Genomic DNA, 24,338 nt, shown 5'->3' on the forward strand with positions numbered 1-24,338 from the left:
AAGTGGCAGAATGTAAATAAATTACCATTGGATATAAAAGGGAAAATAATGATAAAGTCTAAATAATCCCAGTGCTCTGGTAAGTAACATAAAGTTAGTTGTATAAACTATTCTGTCTCTTTCAGGGCTCTTTGCTCTGGCTGATACCAGCTGGTGGCTTTTGCTTGGCTGTTGATGACCTTGGCTGCATTCTTCTTGTGATTAAGTACTAATAAGCTACTCTCTGCTCTCCTCTCTCTTTTACCTTGTACAGGGAGGGAAGGAAGCAGAGAAGGGGAAGCTGTCAGTAACCCCCTGGTTTTGTCCAGGGGGGTTCTTGTGTTGTTTATAAATTGTAACTATATGTAAATATTGTCTATTTTGCACATATTCATTGCATTTCATATTTCTAGATTTTAGGCTGCTTGTAAATAGAGCTTCATTTGCTTTCCAACTGGTCTGGCAAATTTTACTTTGGGGGTAACTTCAATCCACCACATGGTCCCATTTTTTTTTCCACTTTTACTGCTGTTGCTGTGGTTGGTTTTTTGGTAATCTGAACTTCCAAGAAGCTTCATTTGCTCCCCAAAACGAGAAGTCACTGCACCTGTGTTAAGACTACACATGAAATGTTGTGTGGTTATCTGAATGTTTTCCCCAGGTCAAAATGAAGACACAACTGACCACACCCTCACCCTTCAGAAAATGAAAGCATTCACTTTGCTCATACCAAGGAATCTGATGGTCCTTCGCACCAGGGGATTTATATAACAACAGTCTCCAGTTAATATTGTTTTCTCTTGGTTTTCAAAATCCTTTGTAGCTAACTGCAGACAAAACACTGCAGTTTCTCCAACGATAATCTTAGGGAAGGAGAGAAAAAAAAAAGGGGAAGGGGGGGGAAGAGAAATGGCACATCAGATTACAGCAAACAACAGGCACTAATATCACACAGATGGCTCTCTCGTTGTAAAGGAAACAAGAGCAAATCAGCACAAAAGACACCGTGAGTGAACCACATTCTGTCCATTAATCTTCTTATGAGGGAAATGTGCCTTATGGCTTGCTTTATTTGCTTTAAAAGAGAGGAAACTTCTGTAACTGGGAGCTGGAATCCACATACCATAACCTAGCTTTCAGGGTGAGGGTAAAAAGAAAGAAATCTGTTAGTTCAAAGTAAAAGTAAGGCCTAAACCTGGAAGATGCTGAACAGTTCGGTTCCCAGGTGGGTTGCACTGACACTCAGCATTTCACAGGGTCCATCTCTAAATTTTGCACCATGCTGGGAGAGAAAAATAAATAAATAAAAGAACCACAACAGAGTTCCTGCTCACAACAGTGGACTGCTCGCCAGCAGGTACTTAATAGGGTTTGATTCCTGTTTTGCCAGCAAACTTCATCAAGTCTGGCTTTACCCTTTGCTCCTCACCACTGATATTTTAACATCAAGCATAGTTGTGTTGCAGTGAATGGGAAACAAGAGAGTAAGATTTGCAGGTCTACAAATCATTCACATTACAGCTGGTACAAAACAATAATAATAACAGTAAACATAATAACAAACATCATCATAAATGTCATCATTAATAATTGTAATAATAGCAATAATAATAATGGTTAATTATAATTATCATCATCATCACCACCACAAATCAAAAAGAAAACTTTTGATTTTGAATGCAAACTGCCCCCTCTGTGTATTTACCTGCACACAAAAACATGACAATTATGGCATGGAGACCTAATAGGCAAAGCCAAGCATGTGTTTGTCTAAACCCAGGATACTGAAGCTTTATGGCAGGCAGCACAGGCATCATCAAAAAAAAAAAAAAAAAAAAAAGTAGAGCAGATGGGTCAAATATTGACCACTGCATTCCAGCTCTGATTCACTGTGGGACTTAAAGGCAAGGCTGTTCCACTCTTCTATATGAAAAGCAGTAAAGTTTATTGATGGTAAATCACACTTTGACAAACAAGGATCAAGAGCAGCAAACTGAGATCTTAATACCACACAAATCCAAGAGGTAATGCCATTAGATCTGATCCATTGGCTAGGTTTTTGTAAACATCTGACATATATCACAATAGGTCAGAACAGATCCCCACAGAGTGCTGGTTACAAAAGCCCCACAGGTGATGGCTCATAAGCACCGTTTGTTGTCAGCAGGAAGAAGGCAATTAAAGACCTTCCTGAGTCATTTGTAGTTCTACACACACAACTCTGGGCTAAACTGTGACACAAGAGAGAAGTGCTCCTTATACACTGTGGCACAAGAAACAAAAAATAACAGTGGCAAGCCTGTAAAAAGAGAAGTTCAGTCTGCCACAGAAGCAAACCAGTAGAATTCTTATATGTAACACAAATTTCCATACCTGAACTGACAACCATCCTCTCTCTGCTTTCATGTAAGTGTCACAGTATCACAGTGCATTAGAGGTCGGAAGGGACCTCAGAGATCATCCAGTCCAACCCCCCTGCCAGAGCAGCATCACCCCGGGTAGTCCACAGAGGAATGCATCCAGGTGGGTTATGAAAGTATCCAGAGAGAAGACTCTCTGGGCAGCCTGTTCCAGGACTCCATCACTGTCACTGTAAAGAAGTTTCTCTTCATGATGAGATGAAACCTTCTATGTTCCAGGTTGTGAAGTCTCCTTCTCTGGAGATTTTCAAGGCCTGTCTGGATGTGTTCCTCTGTGACCTGAGCTAGACTACATGGTCCTGCTCTGGCAGGGGAGTTGGACTCGATGATCTCTTTGGGTCCCTTCCAACCCCTCACATCCTGTGACCCTGTGAGCCTGTATCCATTGTTCCTTGGCTTATTACTGTACACCACTGAAAAGAGCTTGGCTTGGCCCCCTCCTCTTGTCACCCACCCCTCAGATATCAATAGACATTGATCAGATCCCCTCTCAGTCAGCATACTGAAGCACAATTTGCAGCTGTGATTAACAAACTATTAGTACACATATGAAATGTAACTTAACCCTGAACTCAAGATCATGACAACAGTAAGGAGAATTCATCCCAATGACTCCCACAGCTCTCATGAAAAAAACAAACAAATAAACAAAAAAAGCAAACAAAAATCCATTTGTAATATAACTCACAAAGGGGAGAACAGAAACAGTAAGAATTTTACTGCAGGTCACAGTAACTCCCTTATTTCCTCTGAAATAATGAAGCATCAGGTACAAAGCAACCTGAAAACAGTACGATTCTGCATATAACTCTTAGGGTGTTTGTCTTTCCAAACTCAATAAATCTCAGTAAAATTATTGCAGATTACCAAACTCCAGGAAAAAGCAGAATCTAGCACAAGGGAAGCATCTGTGACATACAGAATTATAGAACTGTCCGGGTTGGAAGGGACCCCAAGGCTCATCCAGTTCCAACCCCCCTGCCATGGGCAGGGACACCTCATACTACAGCAGGTTGCTCACAGCCACATCCAGCCTGGCTGCAAAAATCTCCAGGGATGAGGCTTCCACCACCTCCCTGGGCAACCTGTGTCAGTGTCTCACCACCCTCCTGGGGAAGAACTTCTTCCTAACATCCAATCTGAATCTACCCATTTCTAGTTTTGTTCCATTCACCCCAGTCCTATCACTCCATGACACCCTCAGAAGTCCCTCAACAGCTTTCCTGTAGCCCCTTTCAGATACTGGAAGGCCACAAGAAGGTCTCCTTGGAGCCTTCTCATCTCCAGCCCCAACTCTCTCAGTTTGTCTCTACAGGAGAGGAGCTCCAGCCCTCTGCTCATCCTCATGGCCCTTCTCTGGACATATTCCAGCACCTCCAGATCCTTCGCAGGTAATTAGTGATAGAATAAGAGGGAACAGCCTCAAGCTGCCACTGGGTAGGTTTAGACTGGACAGCAGGAAGAATTTTTTCCCATCAAGAGTGGTCAGGCATTGGAATGTGCTGCCCAGGGAGGTGGTGGAGTCCCCAAGCCTGGATGTGTTTCAAGGTGGTTTGGATGTGGTGCTTGGGGATCTGGTTTAGAGGTGAACTTTGTAGAGTAGAGCTCTGTGTTGGACTTGGTGATCCTGAGGGGCTTTTCCAACCTGAATGTTTCTGTGATTCTGTGATTCTTGTACTAAGGACTTCAGAATGGGACACAGTGCTCCAGGTAGGGTTTCACAACAGCAGTGTAGAGGGGGAGAATCACCTCCCTTGACCTGCAGGCTACACTTCTCTTGATGCAACCCAGGATACTTTTTCTTAACATCCAATCGCTGCTCAACCTTTTTGCAAGAACACAAAAAGAAAGTGTGCCAGCAAGCTCAACTCTCCAGCTCCAAGTAGAGCCTCTGAATCTGCTGATCTAGCATTACAGATCCTTTGGTTTGCTTGGCAGGTAGGCTGGGCTTAGCAAGTGGGAGAACTGCTCATTCAGTTACAGAAAGGACATCCTCAATTCCAGCAATCTAGGTCCTTGCTGCTGGCAACCTTGTTACATTTCCTGTCTTTGATTATGACCTGGAAGAAGAAAACTCTGCTCCAAGGACAAGTAGGGAGCAGTGTTCGAGTTCTTAGCTGAACAAAAATACCCTTGGAGTGGGTATGTAGGTGCAAGGGTCAGAGCAACAGAGAACTCAGCTAAAAGCAAAGCTTTGGCTACACTAAGCCCAGGGCTGTGCCCTCAGAAGTAGTCAGTGGGACATGCACTGAGCACAACAGGCTCAAAGCGCCTCTGTGGATGTACTTTGATACAATCCTTATGGAATTTGGCAGCCAATCCAGGTCCTGTATTTTTCTGTACTGGCAGCTCAGCTAAAGCTATTCTCCTTCCATCCTTCAGCACAAGCACTGCTTGCCTCAATAATCAGCTCACAGACACTTCGGAAAGGGAAGGAAAATCTTTTTCAGTCTCAGTAAGTCCCAGGAGAGATTCTGTTTCTCATTGTAATTCCCCTCCTGCTCTCTGGCACCACTGGCAGTACAGGGTAAAGGAAAGGCAGAGTGATGTCCCTCTTCCCTTTACCATTTTTTGCATGCCTGGTATATTCCAGGATGGAACAATTTCTGCATTCCCTCTGGCACAGAGACTGCCATCACCACTTCCACGGCATATCCAAGTTGCAACCAATCAACAAATGGCTGTTCAGTCTGGAGAAGGGAAGGCTTCCAGGAGACCTTCTTGTGGCCTTCCAGTATCTGAAGGGAGTCTACAAGAAAGCTGTGGAGGGACTTTTGAGGGTGTCAGGGAGTGATAGGACAGGGGTGAATGGAACAAAACTAGAAATGGGTAGATTCAGATTGGATGTTAGGAAGAAGTTCTTCCCTATGAGGGTGGTGAGACACTGGCACAGGTTGTCCAGGGAGGTGGTGGAAGACTCATCCCTGGAGGTTTTTGCAGCCAGGCTGGATGTGGCTCTGGGCGACCTGCTGTAGTGTGAGGTGTCCCTGCCCATGGCAGGGGGGCTGGAACTGGATGATCCTTGAGGTCCCTTCCAACCCTGACAATTCTATGATTCTAATATAACAGAATTATTTGTGTACCTCTTGGCTAAGTCTTGGGACAAAACCCTTTCTGAAATATTCTAAAACAGACAGTGAAGAATCATGGAGAATCTGAAAGCTTTGACAACAAACTCCCGGACATAGCTACAGAAGTTCAGGTATAGAAATGCAATTTGCGATATAAAAAGCAAGGACAGAGTTAGATTTACCCCATTCTAACAGTACAAGAACACAGTACTTTAGATCACTTGGCAGATATCCTGAAGGATATCAAAACTACTAACTCACAATCACAGACTCACAGAATATTAGGGGCATGGAAGGGACCTCGAAAGCTCATCCAGTCCAACCCCCCTGTCAGAGCAGGTCACACAGGAACACATCCAGGAGGGTTTTGAATATCTCCAGAGAGGGAGACTCCACAACCCCCCTGGGCAGCCTCTTCCAGTGTTCTGTCACCCTCACAGGGAAAATCTTTTTCCTCCTGTTTCCATGGAACTTCCTATGCCTCAACTTCCACCACTGCCCCTCGTGCTGGCATTGGGCATCACCCAGCAGAGCCTGGCTCCAGCCTCTGGGCACTCCCCCTGCACATCTTTATCAACAGCAATGAGGTCACCTCTCAGGTTCCTCCTCTCCAAGCTACAGAGCCCTCAGCTCCCTCAGGCTCTCCTCATAAGGAAGATTTTCCACTCCCTTAATCATTTTTGTGGCTCTTTGCTGGACTCTTTCAAGCTGTTGTCTGAGGTCCTTCTTGAACTGAGGAGCCCAGAACTGGACACAATACTCCAGATGTGGCTTCAGCAGGGCAGACTAGAGGGGGAGGAGAAACTCTCTGTCTACTCACCACAGCCCTTCTAATCCACCCCAGGATGCCATTGGCCTTCTTGGCCACAAGAGCACATTGCTGGCTCATGGTCAGCCTCCCATCCACCTGACCCCCAGGTCCTTTTCCCCTTCACTGCTCTCCAACATCCTAACAGCTATTAAAAGCAGAGTCCATCCTGCCCTAAGGCTAAGAAAATCTTCTGACACAATTCCAGCATGTAAAGTAGAAGGGAAAGAACAATGTTCAACTGAAGACTAGCAATACAAAGTGCAGGCTTTCCAGTATTTCAAAGAAAAAAAAATAAACACAGAGATAGTCCTTAGGTAAGAATGCAGTGTTACAAGGAGGAGTAAGACAAGAATGATTGCCCTATGGGCACCAGCCTAAGCTCTGACAGGCAGTGAGCTACTACAGCTTCACTTTCTAGCCCTTAGCCTTGGTTCATCATGAAAAGTATAATAGGAAAAACACAGAAATCACCCTACTTACAGATATTTAATATTAATACAGACTCCCTAAGCAGCATTTAGATAATCCTTTCTTTATAGAGAAGCATGGAAAAGAAATATTAACATAGCAAAATCTAAATTCCAGGAAAGTTCTCACAACCATCTCCATGGTAATTGTACCCTGCCTGTGATGTGGCAACCCAATCCACAGCCAAGAACAGGGTTTGGGAGGGGCAACATCTAAAATTAATATTCTCCTTGTTTCATCTCTGAGCTCCTGATTAATTGATTAGTTGACTGATTTCAGTGGTGGTTTTTGTACTAGTATTTATTGTCAATCACTCAATACCTGTCCCTTTTCCCCCTCTTCTCTGCACAGGATAATTGAAGAGTTTCTCACATATCCCCTCCAATGATTCCTTCCCCCCAACTAAGTTCAGGGTTTTTCTGTATTAGTCATTTTCCTGAATCCAGGCAAGCTGTTCCCAGTTTTAGCACTGCATGTCAATTTAGAAATCTGATCTGTCCTTCCCCAAAATCATCTATCCAGTATATTCTTAACTTGGTTCTGAAGTCTGAGCTTTTTTTTCCTTCAACTTGAAATGTCAAATCTGACTCATTCCAAGTACTAGAGACAGAGCAGCTCTGACCTTGCTGATTTTACAGTGAACAGACTCCATTAACATTAACTCCCATAGTGTCATGTATGGTTTACAACAGCCAGCACCTGTGGACATAAATGACTTCAAATCTGCACTTCTGAAATACTAATGCAGTTTATTTTATGGACTAACTGCTCACATGAGACATAACTCCCAATCAAAATCCAGGATTCAAGTAAGAATTAGAATCATAGAATACTTAGGGTTGGAAGGGACCTCGAGGATCAGCCAGTTCCAACCCCCCTGCCATGCCCAGGGACACCTCACACTACAGCAGGTTGCTCACAGCCACAGCCAGCCTGGCTGCAAAAACCTCCAGGGATGAGGCTTCCACCACCTCCCTCCCTGGGCAACCTGTACCAGTTGCCCTCATGGGGCAGAACTCACCACCCTCATAGGGAAGAACTTCTTCCTAACATCCAATCTGAATCTATCCATTTCTTGGTTTGCTCTATTCCCCCCACTCCTATCACTCCCTGACACCCTCAAAAGTCCCTCCCCAGCTTTCTTGTAGCCCCCTTCAGATACTGGAAGGCCACAAGAAGGTCACCTCAGAGCCTTCTCTTTTCCAGACTGAACAACCCCAACTCTCTCAGTCTGTTCTCATAGCAGAGCAGCTCCAGCCCTCTGCTCATCCTCATGGCCCTTCTCTGGACACATTCCAGCTTCTCCAGATCTTTCTTGTAACAGAGGCTCCAGAACTGGACACAGTGCTCACCACAGTGGAGCAGAGAGGGACAATCCCCTCCCTGGCCCTGCTGGCCACACTTCTCTTGCTGCAGCCCAGGCTCTGCTTGGCTCTCTGGGCTGCAAGTGCTCACTGCTGGCTCCTGTTGAGTTTCTCATCCACCAGCACCCAAACATTCATTTGGGTGAAAATACATCTGAGTGTATATTAATGCATTTAAACAGGATAAACCCTGGAATTTTAGATCAATAAACTCTGTTTGGGATTAGGAAAGAAATTTGTGTACATATTCATAGACCTTTCCAGCCAACACCTACGTCAGGGTATACAAACGTTCAGGGACTATCTCACACGGACCAGGGAAGGTGGCAGAACACACAGTTCCCACTCTCCACTTCTCAGGATGAGGCTGTAGCTACAGCAACCACTCAGGCTGATGAGTAACACTGAGAAGCAGCTCTTGCATTCAAAAGACCAGGACATATTCATCCATCATCTGAAAGTCTCAAAAATGGTTGACAATACTCTGCACTAGAATTTCTCTTCTGACTTCACTGAATTTGTTTCTCTCATTTAGGCAAGGCTTGAAGCAAGGCTTAAAATTAAGGCTTTTTCTCTCTAGAAAGACCTTCCACATACTTCTTAATAACAGAATAACACAAATTATCCAGGTTGGAAAAGACCTTTGAGATTATCAAGTCCAACCTACCGCCCCACACCATCTAATCAACTAAACCACAGCACTGAGTTCCTCATCCAGTCTTATTTTAAACACTTCCAGGGATGGTGACTCCATCACCTCCAATAAGGCTAAAAGGAAAGATGGGAACTGGAGATAAAAATCCTGGGGATGCTCTCTTGGAAAATTGTTACATTTTCAGGCCTCCTCATTCATTTTGCTTAAAGACTTCTCATTTTAAAAGCGTGGAGTAGATTTCTTTCACAGATATGGCTCTGCTGTTGCTGTTCTTTATCCTTCCTTTCCAAGTTCTAGCAAGACCAGGGACTATTTTTGCCCTATTTCCTTTACAAATGCCATCAGGACACCACAGAGCATAGTGGTCTCTAGAGTCTGGAAAAATCTAGCAGCATAAACCTTGGTCTTTAGCAATACTGTAGATAAGCTCCACTCCCTGCTTTACACTAGAGTTGCTGTGTGAGGTGACAGCCCTGGCAGGAAAAGCAGCAACAGTATTTCCAACAGCAGCAATTTCGAGTTCGTTATGCAGAGCTTTTCCCTTGAGGCCATTTTCTTTGTGTTTTTTTTTTTTTCTTTTTTCATGTTCTCATTGCTTCCTGCTTGCTTAATCTGACAGCCAGTGGCCTGGTTGATTTTCACAGAGTACATTTTTTGTAGTAAAAAATGACCAGTAGTTTTTGAGAAAAATGAAAACATAAATCTTAGCTAAATCCTCTTGGTATTGATTAAATACATTCAGTATGGAGATGCAGGACCACACTGCACAGCAGCTTCTGAAGGTCTGGAGAAAAAAAAGTGAAAAGAAAAGTGCTTTTCTGGAGAAAGATATGGAAAGAAAGACTGCCCCTTTTTTCTAGTAAATGAAACAAAAAAAAGAAACAAAATAAAAAGGTACTCTCCAAATGTAGAAATATCAACATTTTAATACATTTCTGGCTGTATATTTGGTCATAGCCATTTAGAGAAGAAATGTGGCACCATAAGATTATACATCCAATAGTCAAGTATGAGCTGCTTCATTTGTTTCTCTACACTGCAGAGTTCTATGCCACAGAACACTTCTGTTGCCTCTGACAGGGACAAATATTCTTTACTGCTCTTTGTAATACACTGCACACAGTCACTATCTAACAGTGGTAAGAATTGCTCACTTCACCTGAGCAAGTTTGAGGATGTCCCTGCTTACTGCAGAGGGGGTTGGACTGGATGACCTTCAGAGGTCCCTTTCAACCCAGGCTGTTCTGTGATTATGATTCATGAAGTCTTCACTGCTGTTTGAAAGGAAGAGCTACATACCAACCAAGCATTTAAAACTAGGGAGTTTCAAGGAAACCCTGAGTGCATCATCTAGAGAGACAAGGACATCACTCACTGAATGATCTTCATTCCTTACTCTACCACATGAAAGACAAAAAGGACAATACTAAGCACAATGTCTCCAAAAACTTCCTTTCCACCCTCCACCCTTCCCCCTGCTTCTTTCCCTTTGTTTTTCCTGAGCAATTGGTCTCATATGCAAACGGCAGCTCTTCTAGGGCATGCTGCACTGTCCAACAGGCAAAGCCTCTGTGCAGCAGCAGCACACTGTCACCAGGGCTGCAGTGACACAATCCCAGAGCAAGGTTTGGGTCACAACGATAAGAAAAAGAGCATCTTGAGAAACAGTTACCAGAACTGAGATCTCCGTTCTGCAATGCTGTGACCCTGCTGTTCTGAGTGCAACCCAGAGAAGGGCCTTCTGCCATCACCAGAGACTTGGCATGGGCCAGCAGGCTCTGCATTTGATAATCACAGAATCACAGAATTATTGACGCTGGACAAGACCTCTGAGATCACCAAGCCCAGCCTATGACCTAACACCACCACAGCAGCTAAACCCTGCCACCAAGTGCCACAGCCAAGCTTTGCTTAAACACCTCCAGGGGTGGTGACTCCACCACCTCCCTGGGCAGTCCATCCCAGTGTCTAATCAGTCAGGAAGTGCTTCCTCATATCCAACCTAACCCTCCCCTGGCACAGCTTCAGGCCATGCCCTCTTGTCTTGCCCAAAGTTGCCTGGGAGAAGATCCTGACCCACACCTGACTGCAGCTTCCTTTTGGGTAGTTGTAGAGAGTGATAAGGTCCCCCCTGAGTCTCCTCCAGGCTGAACACCCCCAGCTCCCTCAGCCTCTCCTCATCAGACTTCCCCTCTAGTCCCCTCACCAGTCTGGTTGCTCTCCTCTGGACCTGCTCCAGCACCTCAAGACCCTTTCTGATGCTCGGTGACAGAAGCAGAGGGGTGAGCAAGGAGCCCCCCAGGGTGTGCCAGCCCTGCCTGGCTCTGCCTGGCCAGGAGCATTGTGTCAGCCTTCAGGCTGCTGTACCCACTGTGCTTGGCATTGCAGCCCCTGCTCATGTCTGCTAAACCTTTTATAGCACTGTGAGATGAAGAGCATCCAGCTGCTCTGCACTGCAGCTCTCTAGGGGATTAGCAATGGCCGGGACACAAGGAAAACAAGCTCAGGAAAGCTAAATGGCGATCTAGGGGCCAAGTAAATGCCAGCACCTGGCTCCAAAACCAGCTTACTGCTGGCACAGTTTCACAAAGTTGAGCAAGTATTTTTGCTGAACATATTCCAAAAGGCAGCAGATAACCAACTTCAGTAAGATCTCTTCTCCATGCACCAAGCTTTTCTCATTTTACAAAATAACACCCAGAAGCTACAAAGCAGTATCAGTCTAGATAAACTTCGCAGCATCTAGACCCACTAGCAAGCTTAGAAGCACAGAACCACAGAATTGTCAGGGTTGGAAGGGACCTCAAGGATCATCCAGTTCCAAGCCCCCTGCCATGGGCAGGGACACCTCACACTACAGCAGGCTGCTCACAGCCACATCCAGCCTGGATGCAAAAGCCTACAGGGATGAGGCTTCCACCACCTCCCTGGGCAACCTCTGCCAGTGTCTCACCACCCTCATGGGGAAGAATTTCTTCCTAACATCCAATCTGAATCTACCCATTTCTAGTTTTGCTCCATTCCCCCCAGTCCTATCACTCCCTGACACCCCCAAAAGTCCCTCCCCAGCTTTCTTGTAGCCCCCTTCAGATACTGGAAGGCCACAAGAAGGTCTCCTCAGAGCCTTCTCTTCTCCTGACTGAACAGCCCCAACTCTCTCAGTCTGTCCTCATAGCAGAGGAGCTTTAGCCCTCTGATCTTTATCTTAAAATAGTGAGGGGAAGAGAGAAGAATTAATTCAAAACTACCTTTTGAAAGCATCAATTCATATTTCAGAAGGTAAGGTTACTTAAGGCTGAAATATTCCAGATAAGGTTCTTATGATAGGGAATTCACACAGGTTTTAAGTTGTTCTTGTTTTCATTTTACAAAGACCAAAGATGCCATTATCCAGTGTTTCCAAGCATCACCTTTCACTTTGCAAACACACCTTGTTAGGAAAACCCATTGCATTATGAGTAAAGATCAACTAATTCTAGTCTCCTGATCACTGAGACTGAAAAAGGTTATTGTTGCAGACAATTATTCCATTAAGGATTCTGAAAAACAAGATTTTTTCTTTTCTCAGGTGCTTAGCTTCAACCTGTAAAACACCGTATTTGTGAAGTAAACCCAGGATGTTCAGAGCTCTACAATTTATCTTCCCTATTAGAAGATAAGTTGAGGGCTGGAACACCACTGCTATGATGACAGACTGAGAGAGCTGGGGCTTGTCAATCTGGAGAAGAGAAGGCTCACAGGAGACCTTCTTGTGGCCTTCCAGTATCTGAAGGGGGCTACAAGAAAGCTGGGGAGGGACTTTTGAGGGTGCCAGGGACTGATAGGACTGGGGGGGATGGAGCAAAACTAGAAATGGGGAGATTCAGATTGGATATTAGGAAGAAGTTCTTCCCCATGAGGGTGGTGAGACACTGGAACAGGTTGCCCAGGGAGGTGGTGGAAGCTCCATCCCTGGAGGTTTTTGCAGCCAGGCTGGATGTGGCTCTGAGCAACCTGCTGTAGTGTGAGGTGTCCCTGCCCATGGCAGGGGGGTTGGAACTGGATGATCTGTGAGGTCCCTTCCAACCCTGACAATTCTGTGATTCTATGAGTTCCATACAGAACGTTCAGCTCTGCACTCAGCAGGGTCAAGGACATCTGCTATTCTTCAAGCAATCCATGTGAACAACACTTATGGCCTGGCTCTTTGTTTCTTGCCTGCCCAAGAAAACAGAACTTTGCTCTGTCTGTTGAGGGGAGATTGCTTTCTTAGCCCTTCAAAGCATGCTGAAAACGTTATTGCTTGATGAACATTTACCAATGCTTACAATGCCCATAACAGTCCCCACAACATCCCGCTGGCCAAGTTGGAGAGAGATGGATTTGCTGGGTGGACTGTTCAGTGGGTAAGGAATCGGCTGGATGGTCACATCCAGAGGATGGTGCTAAATGGCTTGAAGTGCAGATGGAGAATAGTGACAGTGGCGTCCCTCAGGGGTCTGTGATGGGACCTGTGCTGGTTAACATCTTTATCAAAGACACAGTGAGATTGAGTACACCATCAACAGAGTGCAGTGACACCAAGCTGAGTGGTGCTGTTGATACACCAAAGGGACAGGAGGGCATCCAGAGGGACCTGGACAAGCTGGAGAGGTGTGCCCAGATGAACCTCATGAGGTTCAACAAGAGCAAGTGCAGGGTCCTGCATCTGGGCTGGAACAATCCTCACTATCAATACGGACTGTGGGAGGAGGGGATAGAAAGCAGCCCTGAGGAAAAGGACTTGGGGGTACTGATGGATGAGAAGCTGGACAGGAGCAGGCAGGGTGAGCACAGAAGGCAAATCACAGCCTGGGCTGCATCCAAAGATGTGCTGTCAGCAGATCCAGAGAGATGATTCTGCCACTGTGCTCTGCTCTGATGAGACCTCACCTGGAGTACTGTGTACAGGTCTGGAGCCCTCAATATACAGAAAGGATATGGACCTGATGGAGAGGGTCCAGAGGAGAGCCACAAAAACGATCAGGGGGTTGGAGCAGCTCTGCTATGAGGACAGGCTGAGGGAGCTGGGGGTGTTCAGCCTGGAGAAGAGGAGGCTCCAGGGAGACTTAAGAGCAGCCTGGCAGTACCTGAAGGGGGCTACAGAAAGGATGGAGAGAGACTGTTTGCAAAGGGCTGCAGGGACAGGACGAGGGACAATGGCTTCAAACTAGAGCAGAGCAGATTTAGATTGGATGTGAGGAACAAGTTCTTTACTGTGAGGGCAGTGGAACACTGGAACAGGTTGCCCAGGGAGGTGGTTGAGGCTCCTTCCCTGGAGACTGAGGCTCAATAAGGCCCTGGGCAACCAGGGGATGTCCCTGCTGGCTATGAGGAGTTCAGACTGGATGACTTGGAGGTCCCTTCCTGCCCAGACCATTCTGTGATTCTCTAATAACCACTGATCACTTTAAACAGCAAAATTATTTCATGCTAAAGCATAACTTCAGGTGATACACACCACTGCACTTTTCTATCCAGGATGAAAATTCAACTGCAAACTTCAACACAAACAGACTTTCACCCCTGTTGAAATAAAAACCAATCACATAAAAGGCATCTCTTAAAGATTCTGGTCACAAAGTGGTGGTTTCATAGTCAGTATATGACTAGAGCCAGCTGTTCTCAGAAGCTCAGAGGAAGGACAATATCTGAATTTCCTGCTTTTCACACTGTATTACTTGCATCTTCCTTCTGCTCAAGACCAGACACATTTTGTAGCTACCTTGTTCCCTGGGATCAGCTTGAGGAAAAGCAGGTTCACTTCAGCTGAGGCTGAAGGATCAAACTCTGGAGCAGAATAAGCACCTTGAGTTGTAACATGAGTGTGGGGAACCATCTACACACAATTAATAGCTGCATGATTCCACAGACACTGATATCTGGGCTTTTGTGGCAAAACATTTGTCTGCAAAAGACAAATGTGGTTTTGTTGTCTTTGTTACTGTCAGTTCCTATTTGATTCACAATGAGAAATTTGACAATTCCACACTTCAAAAATTCTCTTCCCAACCAAACAGCTTCCTTTGAAAGCACCTCACTAGCTCCACTCCTATTACAACAGCCTCTGTATAAGCACCTCTGCCTTTACAATTACCTTAGGACAAGGGGCAATGGATATAAACTACAGCACAGGAGGTTCCACCTCAACATGAGGAAGAACTTCTTCATTATGAGGGTCCCAGAGCACTGGAACAGGCTGCCCAGAGAGGTTGTGGAATCTCCTTCTGTGGAGACTTTCCAGCCCTGTCTGGATGTGTTCCTGTGTGACCTGTGCTGGATTCTCTGGTCCTGCTCTGGCAGGGGGGCTGGACTGGAAGATCTCCAGAGGTCCCTTCCAACCCCTAACATCCTGAGATCATCCTGTGATCTTTGGCTACAGTGCAACTGCCAACCCACCAAATACATTGAGGTCATTACCTTTTTCTGGTTGAGAGCAAAAGTAACATCCCCACTGCCTTCAAGGGGAGCTGGGCAAGCTGATTAAGAGCAATCCTTCAGCCAAAGTGGGGAAATGGATTTTAGCTATGAAATAATAAAATGAGATCTATAATGAGATACTAAGGAGATAATAAAACAAAACTAGGAAGCCAAGCCAATCTCACAGAAGAGCAGTACTTCACATTTAGCAAAGAGGTTTGACAGGTGGAATAAATCAGAAAGAGAAGTCCAAGGCTGTAATGGCCACTCCTGAGCACATTCCCTTAGGGTCATTCTTCTTATCTAATACCTTAGAGCAGTCACACTGCCAGCAGCACTGCAAAGCATGCCAGTGTCATTGAAAAGAGTCAAAAACACTGCAAAAGGCATTGCATGAGAAGCATCTGACCTAGAACAATGACCTGAGCTGTCTCACATCAGGATTACTTCCTCTCTGAAAGTACAGCTTTCTGAAAGGAGCTGTAGTGAGGCTGGTACTGGCCTCTTCTCCCAAGCAGTTAATGACAGGACGAGAGCTAATGGCCTCAAGCTGTGCCTGGGGAGGTTTAGATTGGATGTTACAAGAAATTCTTTACTGAAAAAATAGTGAGGCATTGGAACAGGCTGCCCAGGGAAGTGGGGGAGTCACCATCCCTACAGGTGTTCAAAGAATAAGTAAATGTGGCACTTCAGGGCATGGTCTAATGGCCATAGAGGTGTTGGGTAGAAGGTTGGACTTGATGACCTTAGAGGTTTTTTCCATCATTAATGATTCTATGATTCTACTTGTGTGTAATATGTACATTGGGCATAAAAACCAAACAGTATTAATCCACTTGCCAGTGCCTGTGAAAGCCAGGAAACCAAATAAAAATTTTCCAAGGCAATTAGAGACTGCCACTTGTACTGACCTTCAGGGAAACAGAGTGAATGAAACTGTGGCTCTACCAAAATTAACTTCTGAAGCTTCACTGGCTTCAGGCAGACCCACAACATTATACCCAGAATGGTCACTAGAGATGCCAGTCAGTGAGAGAGGATCAGAAAGAGATCAGAAGTGCCTCTTCTAGATGTGCTGCAACCAACCAGTAAGGCCAGAGGCAAGACACTGTGCAACTACTCACAGAATCACAAAATGGCTTGGGTTGGAAGGGACTCTAAAGATCATCCAGTTCCAACCCCCTGCCATGGGCAGGAAGGGACCTTAAAGATCATCCAGTTCCAACCCCCTGCCATGGGCAGGAAGGGACCTTAAAGTTCATCCAGTTCCAACCCCCTGCCACGGGTAGGGACACCTCCCACCAGCCCAGGTTGCTCAAGGCTTCATCCAGCCTGGCCTTGAACATCTCCAGGGAGGGAGCATCCACAACCTCTCTGGGCAACCTGTTCCAGTGCCTCCCCACCCTCACTGTCAAGGATTTCTTCCTGTTCTCCAGTCTCCATCTGCCTTTTCCACCTCCCAGCTGTTCACCTGCCTCCTTACTTATTCACCTGCATTGGATAGGGACCCTGAGCAGCCTGGACTAGTAAGAGGTGTCCATGCACATGGCAGGAGGGTTGCAACTCTATGCTCTTTAAGGTCCCTTCTGATCCAAACCTGATTCTAGGATCTTTCCTCAAACTTCAAGGCTGTAATTTCACAGTGCAGAGTTGTTTCTTCTCAAGAAGTTGTCCTAATAAATGATTACACTGAAATGATGTTTAATCAGAAACAGAACCTTCATCAAGGCAGAGAGGTGGGAGCAGAGAACTACGTATGAGCATGGGAAGTTCCAGTAATTACTTGCCTCCTAATGCAGTGGTAGTGAATCAGCCACTAAGCTTTTACAGAACACTGCATATCCCATTTGTCCTTATTGGATCCATACAGAAAGTCCATGTCAGGAAGAAGTCTGTGTACCCTGGAGATCAAATGTGGGGCATTTACTTTATGGTTTTCTGCAAATATGATTTGCAGCACTCTTGTCACTCTTTCAACACTGCTACACAATGCCTATTTTACTGCTCCTGCCACAAACCCAGATGGCTGCAGATGTGCAGCTGGCAACACTATGTTGTCTAACCCTGCTCAGGAGTTTACACAATGCAGTGCTTGAATTGGGAGGAAGTCCCAAGTGCCCTCATTAGCACAGAAGCCAATGAGCTGAAACAGGAGCTGCAAGAGTGGGAAATTTTAGTGAAAAATTCCTAGTACAGGAAATGCCTACAAGACAGAGGGGAGATTGTACACTTTGCTGTGAAGACACCAGAGCACAGAAACAGCTCTTTTAGGCCTGCAATAGCATTCTGAAAACTGAGAAGTGTATTGGCCAAAGTAAGGCCAGCTCCTTCTCTTCAATATGAGACTGCCTCCTTCCACTCCTGAATCAGGGTGTAATGCTTTACCTACTTTGCATAGATCTGTAAAGTAACAGCAAACATGTGGCTGGCTCTATCACATATCTTCCATAAAAAAACATCCAGGGGCAGGAGAAGTGTTTTAAGGATGAATGAGTCTATTTTAAACATTTAAATCTTACACTGAAGAAGCTCTGACACTGGCTGACTTGAAGGCAGATTTTATGGGACCTGGCATTTGGTCTTCTTTGTGAAGACAATAAAGGGGTATGTGAAAAGTTCCATAATCATTATATAAATGTGTGAACATACATTGTGTTTTTAACCACTGTTGGGTGTAACCACTCTGTATTTCAGCAAATTAAGTTACTTACTAGAAAGAATCATAGAATTACAGAACTGTTAAGGTTGGAAGGGACCTCAAGGATCATCCAGTTCCAACACCCCGACAAGAAGAGGACACCTCACACTACAGCAGGTTGCTCACAGCCACATCCAGCCTGGATGCAAAAACCTCCAGGGATGAGGCTTCCACCACCTCCCTGGGCAACCTCTGCCAGTGTCTCACCAACCTCATGGGGAAGAACTTCTTCCTAACATCCAATCTGAATCTACCCATTTCTAGTTTTGCTTCATTCCCCCCAGTCCTATCACTCCTTGACATCCTAAAAAGTCCCTCCCCAGCTTTCTTGTAGCCCCCTTCAGATATTGGAAGGCCACAAGAAGGTCTCCTGTGAGCCTTCTCTTCTCCAGACTGAACAGCCCCAACTCTCTCAGTCTGTCCTCATAGCAGAGCAGCTCCAGCCCTCTGCTCATCCTCATGGCCCTTCTCTGGACACCTTCCAGCCCCTCCAGATCCTTCTTGTACTAGAGGCTCCAGACCTGGATGCAGTGCTCCTTGGAGCCTTCTCCTCTCCAGACTGAAGTTAAGGAATGTTGTGCTTAAAGGTGCTCTTGCATTCAATGATGTAATAACCTTTTTAGGCATTCTGGCATGATGAGCTAATTCAGGCATTACTTTCAGACCATTGGCATTCAAGGTCAAAAGCACAACTAAACTATGGATACAAATCAACCATGTAAACACCACAGAATTCTGGCAGCACGCTGTGCACACACAGGTGCACATGTAAATACACTGAGTTCTCAATGAAAGTAGTCTCTGCTTCAGTATTTCCCTCTACTTCTAAACACACAATCACAACAAATTCATGAACAAAAGGAATATTGAGTGAAACTGCAATACTGACTCTTAACATGCTTCCAGGAAAGATGCAGTCAGCACCACACTCATTCACACACCCCATTCCAGACAGGCTGGAGAGCTGGGCAGGGAGAAACTGAATGAAATTCTACCAGGGCAAGGGGAGAGTCTTGCACCTGGGAAAGAGCAACCCCATGGAGCAGGATAGGTTGGGGACTGACCTGTTGGAGAGCAGTGAAGGGGAAAAGGACCTGAGGGTCCTGGTGGATGGGAGGATGACCATGAGCCAGCAATGTGCTCTTGTGGCCAAGAAGGACAATGGCATCCTGGGGGGGATTAGAAGGGCTGTGGTTAGTAGGTCAGAGAGGTTCTCCTCCCCCTCTACTCTGCCCTGCTGAGGCCACATCTGGAATATTGTGTCCAGTTCTGGGCTCCTCAGTTTAGGAAGGATCTCAGGTAACTGCTTGAGAGAGTCCAGCAAAGAGCCACAAAAATGATTAAGGGAGTGGAACATCTTCCTTATGAGGAGAGCCTGAGGGAGCTGAGGGCTCTGTAGCTTGGAGGGGAGGAGCCTGAGAGGTGACCTCATTGTTGTTGATAAAGATGTGCAGGGGGAGTGCCCAGAGGCTGGAGCCAGGCTCTGCTGGGTGATGCCCAATGCCAGCACAAGGGGCAGTGGTGGAAGCTGAGGCAGAGGAAGTTCCAGGGAAACAGGAAGAAAAATTCCTTCCCTGTGAGGGTAACAGAACACTGGAAGAGGCTGTCCAGGAGGGTTGTGGAGTCTCCCTCTCTGGAGATATTCCAAACCCACCTGGATGTGTTCCTGTGTGACCTGCTCTAGGTGCTCCTGCTCTGACAGGGGGTTGGACTGGGTGAGCTTTGGAGGTCCCTTCCAGCCCCTAACATTCTGTGATTCTGTGGTTCTAACTCAGGACAGCCTTGCTATTTCAGATAACACTGAGGCATGGCAGTACATCTCACCCACACCAAGGTAATTAATCAACAATTACTACATACCTAGCTCATGTGTAATTTCTCATGCAGAGATCTCCTAGCGCTTTACTACTTTCACAATTATCACTTGGCAGCTAGCCAGGCAAGGCCAAAGAAAGATCCTGCTGGTGTGGCCAGATCCCTTTATCAAAGAAAATCCTGAGAGCTCTCAACCCAGCTCCACACATTCATTCTGCTAGCCACAGATCTCTGAATCACTTGCATGTCCAAGGGTCATTCTGCCTGCAAATGTCATCTGCCTCTGCTCAACGCTTTGGAAAGAGACCCCATGACTGACTCAAGTGCTGACTTTTGGCAAGAAGAACCACTGTGACAGCCACACTGTCCTCACCACCATTCACAGGAGCTTGCTTGTGGCCCACAGCACAATGCAGCACAAGCCTCTCATTCCTCCCTCCAGCCTCTTGGATGCTCAGACTTAGATCTGTGCAGTTGGAGCACATGATGGCAGCACCTCAAGCCTAGCCTCATGGTAGAATCCCAGATACAACCCAAGAGGTCCAAGGACACTCCCCAATAAGGAACAGGAGAGGTAGAAACTGAACAGTGGAGAAAGACCAAACTCAGTTTGTGTTAGTATGATCAAACTGCTGCTACGTATGTGCTGCAACTTGGGCATGTCCACACACAACTGCACAGAGAAATGAACTTATGTACAGAGACATGCACCACTGCAAAGTGGCAGGTCAGACTTCAGGCACCAGCCAGGAGCAGCCTGACTGCACGAGGTCCCCCCTTGGCAGCAGGACCATGTTAATGAGCAGCCTGCAGATCCACTCTGTAAGATCCAGAAAGGTAGCATCTATTGGCCTCAGTCTTAATTAAAGCAGGTCAAGCTCAGAGACCTCACCTCATGCTCCCCACAGGCTGCAAGCTGCTCATGGTTGGTTACTACAGCTCAGCTGACCCCTGATTAAACAAATCTTTAAGCAGAATTAATTCACTCATGTCTGAGCCCTAAATTGCTATGGACAGGTCACAGAAATCCCTATTACTGCCCAAATTAACACTACTGGGAAGATAAGCTGCACTGGTTCTAACACTTGATTTATGAAGAGGCAGACTACAACTTGACCAAAACCAGCCCTGATAATATTACTCAGAGTTTGAATGACTAAACAAGTAAGTCAATAAATAAAATGTATGACTCAGATCCCTTTTAGAGAGAGCATGAAACCTACAAGCCTAAAACAATGAGCATTTCCAAATGTTACATACAGGAAGAAAAAAAATAATGCTCAGAACAGCAGGATACTGTTGGGTTGATTTTTGTTCATGACAGCTCTCTTTATTCTTATTAAGGACAGAACAACAACAAAAAAACAGTTCAGAAAGGAATGTATCATACATACATTCCTTGACCCTACATGAGTAAGCATCAAGCAGTATCTCTGGAGCAGAAAGGACACAGCCACATTGCATTTGTAATTTACTCTGCATTACCAAGGTTAATGCAGCTTTCATATAGATACAGAATATATCATAATTATACAATGGATAATTATCACACAACCAACCAGGTTGGAAAAGACCTCAGAGATCATCAAGCCCAACCTATCACCCAGCACCATCTAATCAACTAACCCATGGCACTGAGTGCCTCAGCCAGTCTGTTTTTAAACACTTCCAGAGATGGTAACTCCATCACATCCTCCGGCAGCACATCCCAGTGGCCAATCTTTCTTGCTGGGAAGAATTTCTTCCTCCCATCCAGCCCAAACCTCCCCTGGCACAGCTTGAGACTGTGTCCTCTCCTTCTGTCACTGTTGCCTGGCAGAAGAGACCAACCCCCACCTGGCTGCAACCTCCCTTCAGGGAGTTGTAGACAGCAATGAGGTCTGCCCTGAGCCTCCTCTTCTCCAGGCTAAACACCCCCAGCTCCCTCAGCCTCTCCTCACAGGGCTGTGCTCCAGACCCCTCCCCAGCCTTGTTGCCCTTCTCTGGACACCTTCCAGCATCTCAACATCTTTCTTAAATGGAGGGGCCCAGAACTGGACACAGTACTCAAGGTGTGGCCTGACCAGTGCTGAGCACAGGGCAGAATGACCTCCCTGCTCCTGCTGGCCACACTATGCCTGATGCAGGCCAGGATGCCATTGGCCTTCTTGGCCCCCTGGGCACACTGCTGGCTCATGTTCAGCTGCTGTCAACCAGCACCCCCAGGTCCCTTTCTGCCTGGCTGCTCTCCAGACACTCTGCCCCAGCCTGTAGCACTGCATGGGGTTGGTGTGGCCCAAGTGTAGAACTAAGACTTGTTCAATCTCATGCCCTTGGTCTCTGCCCATCTGTCCAGCCTGTCAAGGTCCCTCTGCAAAGCCCTCCTACACTCCTAACAGATCAACTCCTGTTCCCAGCTTGGTGTCATCTGCAATTTACTGATGATGGTCTCAATCCCCTCATCCAGATCATAAATAAAGATATTGAACAGGATGGGGCCCATCACTGATCCCTGGATGATGCAATTAATACAAGACATGCAAAATTACAGGCAACTGTATTTGTGGCTCAGAACCTACAGGTGTGGACTCCACAGCCTACTGAGTTCTCACCCAGGGTAACCTGATAACTCTTTTGATGATGCCTTGTACCACAGGAAACAGCAGTCAGGAAAGAGAGACAGTTTTGAAGCAGTACTGCACAATTTGTTAGATTAACAGTAGCTTTAAATTAAAAAAAAAACTTCAATCTTTCTGTAGTAAATTTTCTGCTGCAGATTTCTTAGTGCTTTTCATTGAAAATCAACATATTCCCACCTGCAGATGAATAGAAGTGATCTTAGCAAAGCCAGTGCTGTAACTTTTGCTTTCAAAGTCTCTCTCCAATACCACGTTCTCTGTACTATGCATGAATGTTAAGGACTAGGATGTTTGTTGGCTGTTCCCCAGTAAAGCAGCACATGACATGTGCATCTCCTCTGAGTCCTGGACATGTGGTGTAGCCACCTCAGCCAGGCTTTTTATTAGCATCCCCTGAGGTACCACACCTCAGCTAAATAAGCACCATTTATGATGGTAACTGGGCCACCACTCACTTCACTGAATCTGAGAGATGCTGCAAAGGCTTTGGGAAGCTTTTTAAACATCACACTGCTTTTAAGGCAGGAAAATACAGCTGAAACTACTTATAGTTCTACATTTATTATAGATCACATGGGCATCCATCTCCTCAATCCTGCATGATGTCCAACCAGCAAGAAGTGTTTGATTGAGAAACTGATTGCTTCAAGCCTACTATTTCAGATTACAAACATTGCAAATGGATTCCCTAAACATGTAGTATTAGTTGGATTAACAAATTCCACCCTTCAACATCAGTGCAGCATTTATAGGACAAGCAGGCATTCATCTGTTGCAAAGAACCCTATCTGCCTTGCTCACATCTGCCTGCTACTTTACTCCCAGAGAGCACATTGAGGAATGAAGCTCATGGCCTGGGTAGTGTTAAATGTTTGTAAATAGCATGCACAGAAAGCACAGCAGAAATGATGCAGTACTGGGACCAGGCTTGTTTAACAGCTCCATCAGCAGCATGGGCAGTGGCATTGAGGCTCCCTCAGCAAGTTCACCAAAGACACCAAGCTGTGTGGTGCAGCTGAAAGCTGGAGGGAAGGGATCCATCCAGAGGGACCTGGGCAGGCTGGAGAGGTGAGCACAAGCCAACCTCATGAGGTTCAACAAGACCAAGTGCAAGGTCCTGCAGCTGGGTCAGGGCAATCCCAAGCACTGATATAGGCTGGGCAGGGACTGGCTGGAGAGCAGTCCTGAAAAAAGGCCTTGGGGGTGCTGGGGGATGAGAAGCTCAACAGGAGCCAGCAGTGAGCACTTGCAGCCCAGAGAGCCAAGCAGAGCCTGGGCTGCAGCAAGAGAAGTGTGGCCAGCAGGGCCAGGGAGGGGATTCTCCCCCTCTGCTCCACTCTGCTGAGACCACACCTGGAGCTCTGGGTCCAGTTCTGGAGCCTCTGTTACAAGAAGGATCTGGAGGTGCTGGAAAGTGTCCAGGGAAGGACCACGAGGATGAGCAGAAGGCTGGAGCTGCTCTGCTCTGGAGACAGCCTGAGAGAGTTGGGGTTGTGCAGTCTGGAGAAGAGAAGGCTCTCAGGAGACCTTCTTGTGGCCTTCCAGTATCTGAAGGGGGCTACAAGAAAGCTGGGGAGGAACTTTTGAGGGTGTCAGGGAGTGATAGGACTAGGGAGAATGGAGCAAAACTAGAAATGGGGAGATTCAGATTGGATGTTAGGAAGAAATTCTTCCCCATGAGACACTGGCACAGGTTGCCCAGGGAGGTGGTGGAAGCCTCATCCCTGGAGGTTTTTGCAGCCAGGCTGGATGTGGCTGTGAGCAACCTGCTGTAGTGTGAGGTGTCCCTGCCCATGGCAGGGGGGTTGGAACTGGATGATCCTTGAGATCCCTTCCAACCCTAACAATTCTGTGATAATTGGAATTATAAATACAACTTCTGCAGGCAGTTGTAGCCCTCATGTAAACCCTCACAGCACAGGAAGATGACAGACAGATCAAGAACAATTCTCCCCAAACTCCCACAATGGTTCTGAATCTGAATTTGTTTACAGAGCTGTT

At 46.2% G+C, this 24,338-nt stretch overlaps 1 protein-coding gene across 1 annotated transcript in view; it reads right to left on the reverse strand.

The window, feature by feature from the left end:
* Positions 1 to 24,338, reverse strand: part of PLPPR5 (phospholipid phosphatase related 5) — a 66,156-nt gene that overhangs the window by 33,179 nt on the left and 8,639 nt on the right. Inside the window, exon 2 of the mRNA XM_054384036.1 lies at positions 710 to 842. Coding sequence (XP_054240011.1) covers positions 710 to 842 — 133 coding nt within the window. The remainder of the gene's footprint in view (positions 1 to 709; positions 843 to 24,338) is intronic.

The sequence above is a fragment of the Indicator indicator genome, chromosome 10, assembly GCF_027791375.1.
Source record: "Indicator indicator isolate 239-I01 chromosome 10, UM_Iind_1.1, whole genome shotgun sequence".
NCBI lineage: Eukaryota > Metazoa > Chordata > Aves > Piciformes > Indicatoridae > Indicator > Indicator indicator.